General features: G+C 38.8%; 1 protein-coding gene across 1 annotated transcript; it reads left to right on the forward strand.

The window, feature by feature from the left end:
- Positions 1-4,577: 4,577 nt before the first annotated feature.
- Positions 4,578-5,649, forward strand: LOC105818346 (olfactory receptor 52B2). Its single transcript, XM_012654306.1, has one exon. It carries the CDS (start codon positions 4,652-4,654, stop codon positions 5,618-5,620), a length of 969 nt encoding a protein of 322 aa, XP_012509760.1. The 5' UTR covers positions 4,578-4,651; the 3' UTR covers positions 5,621-5,649.
- Positions 5,650-8,338: the final 2,689 nt, after the last annotated feature.

Below are 8,338 nucleotides of genomic sequence, written 5' to 3' on the forward strand. Positions count from 1 at the left end.
CTAAGGCTCCACTGCCCCTCTCCCACCCTGCCTTTGGTATCTCACTATTATAGTTATAAAACATCATCAGAGTTGCAAGCAGAGAACAGGAGTTGTTTTTATGAGGACTTATGCCAGATGTCTTATTGTTTTATTCAGAAGGGATATGTTAATTACTGGAGGTGGTGGGAGAAATGGTGAGAAAATAAATGACAGATAAATTTCCTTCTAAGGAAAAATGAATGCATTTTCTGGTGGGGCTTTTATTTATGTGAATTTGAGTCCAGTGCTTTAAAATAGAGGCAGAGCAATGTTACCAGTGGCACTTCCTCTCTGTGCTTATTCTAGCCTCTCCGCTAAGAAGAAGTTAAATATCTAAAATATATTGTCTTGGAGGATGTCAAATTATTAGCCTGCCTGGGAACTTTACTTGTCTGAATCTAAGCCTGCTCCCTGGAGTCCCATTGCTACTACTTCCCCACCCCCCGCACCCACAGCCCATCGTGCTCAGAACAAGTGTATTTGCATAGAGGCAGGGGGATGGACTCTTGAATTGAAGATTTCATTCCTCTGCATGCCTTCTTCCCTGGAATATCATTATCACAAGATCCATCTAGTGTTTATTTGGTAACTTTATACTTCCAATTCTCTACTTACTGTCTCTATGGTCCCTTTTCTTCATGTTCCCTTTTAGATTCTTAGTCACTCATTCTTTCCCTAGTCCTAATAGCTAGCTGACATATCAGAACTTCAGAAGGAAACAGATATTACCTGAGTCCTGTGAAAGCTAAGAAAAGAAGGGCTCTATACTTAAACTTTTTTTAAAATTTCAGAATATTATGGGGGTACAAATGTTTTGGTTACATGAATTGCTTTTGCACAGTTTAAGCTTTAAGTGTTCCCATCACCCAGATAGTGTGCACTGTACCCATTAGGTGTGAATTTACCTGCCCCCTCCTCCCCTGTCCCACCTTCTTGGTTTCTGTTGAGTTTTACTCCCATATATGCCCATGAGTGTTGAATGATTAGTTCCAATTTAATAGTGGGTATATGTGGTGTTTTTTTTTTTATTTTTGAAATATTTCACTTAGAAGAATGGTCTTCAGTTCCATCCAAGTTGTTACAAAAGGTATTAGGTCACCGTTTTTTATGGCTCAGTAGTATTCCATGGTATACATACACAACATTTTATTAATCCACTTGTGTATTGATGGGCACTTGTGTTGATTCCACATTTTTGCAATTGCAAATTGTGCTGCAATAAGCATTCAAGTGCAAGTGTCTTTTTGATAAAATGACTTTTTTTCCCCTTTGGTAAATCCCCAGTGGGGGATTGTTGGATCAAATGGTAGGTCTACTTTTAGTTCTTTGAGGTATCTCTATAGTACTTTCCGTAGAGGTTGTACTAGTTTGTAGTCCCACCGGCAATATATAAGTGTTCCTTTCTCTCTGCATCCACACCAACATGTTATTTTGGGATTTTTTGATAAAAGCCATTCTCACTGGAGTTAGGTGATATGTCATTGTGGTTTTGATTTGCATCTCCCTGATGATTAGAGATGTTGAACATTTTTTCGTGTTTATTGGCCATTAGTCTATCATCTTTTGAAAAACTTCCGTTCATGTCTTTTACCCATTTTTTAATGGGCTTATTTGATTTTTTCTTGCTGATTGTTTGAGTTCTTTATAGATTCTGGTTATTAGCCCTTTGTCAGATGTATAACATGCAAATATTTTCTCCCATTCTGTAGGTCGTCTGTTTCCTCTTTTGATTGTTTCCTTGGCTGTATGGAAGCTTTTTAATTTAATCGAGTCCTATTTGTTAATTTTTGGTTTTGATGTAATTGCTTTTGGGGTCTTCATAAATTCTTTGCCTGGGCTGATAGCTATAAGAGTTTTTCCAGCATTTTCTTCTAGAATTCTTATAGTTTCATGTCTTAGGTTTAAGTCTGTTATCCATCGTGAATTAATTCTTTTGAGTGGTGAGGGGTGCAGATCCTGTTTCAGTCTTCTACATCTGGCTATCTAATTTTCCCAGCACCATTTATTGAACATGGATTCATTTCCCCAGTCTATATTTTCGTCTGCTTTGTCAAAGATCAGATGGCAATATGAGGATGGTTTTTATCTGGGTTCTCTGTCTGATGCATAAGTCTATGTCTCTGTTTTTGTGCAAGTACCATGCTGTTTTGGTTCCTATAGCCTTGTAGTATAGCTTGAAGTCTGGTAAAGTGGTGCCTTCTGAATTGTTCTTTTTGCTTAAGATTGCTTTGGCTATTAGAGGTCTTTTCTGGTTCCATACAAAGCATAGAACTAATTTTTCTGGATCTGTTAAAAATGACGTTGGTATTTTAATGGGGATTACATTGACTATGTAAATCACTTTAGGTAGTATAGACATTTTAACAATGTTGATTCTGCAGATCCTTGAGCTTGATATGTTTTTCCATCTGTTTACATCCTCTGCTATTTCCTTCCTCAGTGTTTTGCAGTTCTCCCTGTAGAGGTCTTGCACCTCCTTGGCTAAATATATTCCTAGGTATTTTATTTTCTTTGTTGCTATTTTGAAAGTTATTGCATCTTTGATTTGATTCTCAGCTTGACTGTTGTTGTTGTATAGGAATGCTCCTGATTTGTGTACATTGATTTTGTAAGCTGATACTTTGCTGAATTTATTATCAATTCTAGGAGTCTCTTGGCAGAATCTTTGAGATTTTCTAGATATAAGATCATATCATCAGCAAAGAGTGATAGTTTGACCTCTTCTTTCCTCATTTGGTTGCCCTTGATTTCCTTCTCTTGCCTGATAGCTCTGGCTAGGACTTCCAGCACTATGTTGAATAGAAGTGGTGATAAAGGGCAATCTTGTCTGGTTCCAGTTCTAAGTGGGAACACTTTCAATTTTTCCCTATTCAGTATGATGTTGGCTGTGGGCTTGTTATAGATGGCTTTTATAATTTTGAGGTATATCCCATTTATGCCTATTTTGTTAAGTGTTCTTATCATAAAGGGGTGCTAGAATTTGTCAAATGCTTTTTCTGCATCTATTGAAAGGATCATATGGTCTTTGTTTTTGCTTCTATTTATGTGGCTAATTACATGTATAGATTCATGTATGTTGAACCATTCTTGCATCTCTGACTTGAAGCCCACTTGGTCATGGTGGATTATTATTATTTTATTTATGTGCACCTGAATTCACTTTGCTACGATTTTATTTTATTTCTTAATTTTTAATTTTTTTTTTTTGAGACAGAGTCTGGCTCTGTTGCCCGGGATAGAGTGCCATGGCGTCAGCCTAGCTCTCAGCAACCTCAAACTCATGGGCTCAAGCGATCCTCCTGCCTCAGCCTCCTGAGTAGCTGGGACGACAGGCATGTGCCACCACGTCTGGCTATTTTTTCTATTTTTAGTAGAAAAATAGTAGCTCTTGCTCAGGCTGGTCTCTAACTCCTGACCTCAAAGGATTCTCCCGCTTCAGCCTTCCAGAGTGCTAGAATTACGGGCATGAGCCACCACACCCAGCCCGTTTTGCTAGGATTTTAATGAGAATTTTTTACATCTATATTCATAGGGGATATTGCTCTGTAGTTTTCTTTTTTTGTTGTTGTTGTTGTGTCCTTTCCTGGCTTTGGTATGAAGGTGATATCGGCTTTGTAGAATTAATTGGGGAGGATTCCTTCTTTCTCGATGTTATGGAATAATTTCTGCAATACTTAACTTTCTTAGCATCAGGAAAACCTGATTCTTTCTAAGGGTTTGGGAACAGTGGGGTGGGAAGGAGAACTGTATTAGTGGAGCCAGTCAGGTTTGGGGGATGTCTAGATTTCCATTACTCAGAATAGTTTCCCTGGGGGGTTCCATGGATAAGGAGGTCTAGAAACAATGAAAAGCTACCTGATTATGGGAGGGGCATGAGAACTGATCAGGAGTAGGTGATGAAAATTGCCACTGCTCACTGCCTTTAGGGGAAGATGTGAATCTGCGTCAGAGGGGAAAAATATATCCTTTATGCTTCTTCTGTATTTCTACTTGGTACTGTATTTTGAAGCACAGGGAGCCACAATTACAAGTATCCTGTGAAATGTTCAAGGTAATGGGCAGATAAGCTTAATATGATTAAATATAATCAGGTTAAAATATGGTCTGTCTAATAGGTCTTAAGGAAGAAGATATATTGTTATAAACACAAGCTATCAGAAAGTGGTGTGACTTAGGGAGGTATTTTAAGGTTAAAATTTGGATAAACAGAAGTGGAAGGGGAGGAAAATTTAGGTAAGCACAGGAAGAGCAAAATCATGGGGGAAGGACAAGTACAACACAGGTAGGGGGTAAATGTTGCTTGTGTGGAAATGATAGAATGAGATCAGAAAAATAGGGTGGGGCCAAACTCGGGGGGCAGGGTGATTGGAGGCAAGTCAGCCTCTATTGGTTCTTGAAGCATTATTGTCATAGAAGCTCTACATGCAAACGAAGCATTGAGGGCCAGAAGCCATTCCTAGACCCAAGCGAGCATTCTCTGGGAGAACTTTCCCCTGTAGAGTCCAGCAATTCAGAAATCCATGCTATTTTTTGTGAGCTCTGCACATACTCAGGGATGCTTTCTGTTCCTATCACTTTCAGCCAACTCATCAGCTTCTAAGTCATTGCAGAGAGGAACATAAAGTGCGTCATGACTCACACCAACTTTACCATCTTCCACCCTGCAGTGTTTGTCCTGCTTGGCATCCCTGGGTTGGAGGCTTACCACATTTGGTTGTCAATACCCCTTTGCCTCATGTATATTACTGCAGTCCTGGGGAACAGCATCCTGATAGTGGTCATCATCACAGAACGTAACCTCCATGAGCCCATGTATTTCTTCCTCTCCATGCTGGCTATCACGGACATTCTGCTGTCTACCACTACTGTGCCCAAGGCCCTAGGTATCTTTTGGCTCCATGCCCATGATATTGCCTTTGATGCCTGTGTCACCCAAGTCTTCTTTGTCCATGTGATGTTTGTGGGGGAGTCAGCCATCCTGTTAGCCATGGCCTTTGACCGTTTTGTGGCCATTTATGTCCCCCTGAGATATACGACAGTGCTAACAAGGCCTGTTGTGGGAAGGATTGCTCTGGCTATTGTCACTCGAAGCTTCTGCATCATCTTCCCAGTGATCTTCTTGCTGAAGCGGTTGCCCTTCTGCCGAACCAATATCATTCCCCATTCCTACTGTGAGCATATTGGAGTAGCTCGCTTAGCCTGTGCCAACATCACTGTTAACATCTGGTATGGCTTCTCAGTACCTATTGTCATGGTCATCTTGGATGTGATCCTCATCGCTGTGTCTTACTCACTGATCCTCCGAGCAGTGTTTCATTTGCCCTCCCAGGATGCTCGGCATAAGGCCCTCAGCACTTGTGGCTCCCACCTCTGTGTCATCCTCATGTTTTATGTTCCGTCCTTCTTTACCTTATTGACACACCGCTTTGGGCGTAACATTCCTCGACATGTCCATATCCTGCTGGCCAATCTTTACCTGGTGGTGCCACCAATGCTCAATCCCATTGTCTATGGTGTGAAGACTAAACAGATCCGGAAGGGTGTAGCCCACTGGTTCTTTTACATCAAGAATTGGTGCTGTGCCTCTCCTCTGGGATGATGGATCCTCATGAATCTCCATGCCCAGCTTCAGCAAAGAAGCTAAATGTGAAATACAGAGATTTCCTGGACTGAGAGGACTTTTCTTTCTCCTCTTCTTCCTCTTCTTTCAACTTCATCCTCCTCCTTCCACTTTTCTGTTTTTATCTTCTAGCTCTTTCTCTTTGCTTCCTTCTACCATTTCCTTGTTTTATCTACCCTCTTTACACATTCCTCCCTACAACCCAGAAATGATAACTAAGTGTACATGCATCTGATATGAGCCCTTGGTATACTCAGTAGACTAGATATACTCCAGAAGCACAGGAAGTTGAATACCCTACATGAAATGAGGTTATAAACAAATGAATAAAAAGTAATTTTATATTTAACATTTGAAGGGATTCCATTTTTTTAAATCTAAAAATGTGCATCAATTCTTTGTACAGAACCAAGTAACTCTTCACCCACTTCTACAATAACAGGTGTTTTGAAAAACAGCCATACAAGCCCTTCACCCATCTGGAAAACTCCTTCAAATTTCAGTTCAAGAACTACCTTTCCTGAGAAGTCTTTCCTGATTTCTCCAGGGAAGCCAAGGGTCCTATCTTCATATATCTAGTGCATCTTGTACAAATCTCCAAATGTGCACAATAAATTGTAATGTAATGAGTTGTTCATTTATTTATACGTTCAATTGATTGTAAACACCTTGAAATCAGAAGAATATCATTAATATTTATACCCTCAGTGCATTACAAAATGCCTGGCACATAATAAATGTTTGAAAAATGAATAGGAGCACAATTACCTCCCTGAAGTCAGAACATGCATCTCGATGATACACTGAAATGACCAGCTAAATTAGTTTACAAAACCAATGATTAGTAAACCAGCTTCTCATGAAGGCAGTTTGGCATCATGGAGACAGATCAGCTGCTGATCTGCAGTACTTACCTATCACACCTTTGCTGTAACTCAGAGACTAGGGAATAGACAAAGTAGGAGGAAGCAGGGTACTCTTGGTTCTCTCTTCTACCTGGCTTTTGAACAGCCCCAGTATTAGGAATTATAGCACATTGCTCATGGCCAATTTAGCAGAATTTGAGTACTCTCTTAGGGTTCACAGTCTTAACACTCATTCTTTTATGCTTTTCTAGAAAAGGTCATGTATACTCATTTCTTCAACCACCACCTACACTAAGGAGTTCCACATCTCTCTCTCTAGCCTAGAACTCTCTTTTGAGTTTTAGACACATAAATCCACCTATTAGTTGGTTATCTCCTGTAGGATATAGAACTCCCACTCAAGGCAACTTTTCCTCCTGTGTTCCTTTTCTTGGGAACTAGATTATGATGATCCTGTCAACTTCAGTGAGCTGGAAACCCTGGAGTCTTTCTCAATTTCTTCCTTTTAGACCCACTCTTCAATAAGTTATTGGTTGATACTCATAGTGATTGTATCATTAAATAGGTATGTGGATGGTATTTGGAGTCATATCAGGATACAAGTCCTGTTCTCATTGTTTTCTAGCTGTGTGTACTTGTGAAATTCATTTAACATTTTTAATCCTCAATTTTTTTATCTATAAAATGGATACCTTATAGGGTACCTTCGTAGAGTTGTTGAGAAGATTTAATGAAATAAACTGTGTATGTAACATTTAATATAATCCTTTGTTTACAGTATCTGAGAAATATTTTATTGATACCAAGTTATTAATATTGTTAGTCTTCATCTTAACACTGCCTTTACCAATTACTTATGACCTTTCCATCTTTCACCTCAGATATTGCATTAGTTTCCTGATTTCAATGTTTTCAATCTTTCGCACTTTAACCTAAACTATAAAGTGACTCTAAGTTAAGCATTCTAAAAGACGGAGCTGATCAAGCAAATTTCTGTCAAATACTTTGGAGGATTTTTTCATTACTTATAGAGTGTTTTTTTTCTCACATTTCTGTGACCATAGATATCTGTATTCATGTTCATATAATTTTTTTTATGGCATACCAATCTACACCTCTAAAATAACCTAGTGTTCTGTTAGCTACAGTGGGAAACCACAGGACTACAGAGTAAATTCTAAGCTAAGCATTAATTTAATAATCTAGTCCTAACTTACTTTTCCATCACTATCTGAAAACACAGCATTATATAATAATACATTAATCCATAAGATAGTACCAGTAATGATAATAATAGTTACAATAACAGGTAATGTTTCTTAAGAGATTCCTCTATGCTAGAAACCATGTTAAGTGCTCTGCTGCATTATCTTATTTAATCCTAATACGAGCTCATTAGATAGTGCTGTTATTATCTCTGTTTAGTTACACAGGGCTACCCAAGGCTCAGAGAAGATAAATGATTAAGGTCATAGATCTGGCAAATCGTAGAGAACTGATGTCAATTCCTCTTTGAAGTCTTCACCAATCCCCTCAAGTAAGAGGTAATCACCTTATCCTCTGGGTCTCTACAGCAGTGACAGTTATTGTCTCAATTGAATATTAATTACTCTGTTTATGAAACCACCAGAACTTGAGTTCTATGAGGGCAGAGATTTTACTTATAATTATAGTTCTAATATCTAGTATATACATAGGGTAACCACATGCCTATTTATGGATTGAAATGGTGATGTGGTTGACCTATGGACCCTTCATTGTTAAATATTACCTAATTTTATGATTAAAAAATCACTTAAGCACACACACACACACACACACACACACACAC

The sequence above is a fragment of the Propithecus coquereli genome, unplaced genomic scaffold, assembly GCF_000956105.1.
Source record: "Propithecus coquereli isolate 6110/MARCELLA unplaced genomic scaffold, Pcoq_1.0 Scaffold44, whole genome shotgun sequence".
Taxonomy (NCBI): domain Eukaryota; kingdom Metazoa; phylum Chordata; class Mammalia; order Primates; family Indriidae; genus Propithecus; species Propithecus coquereli.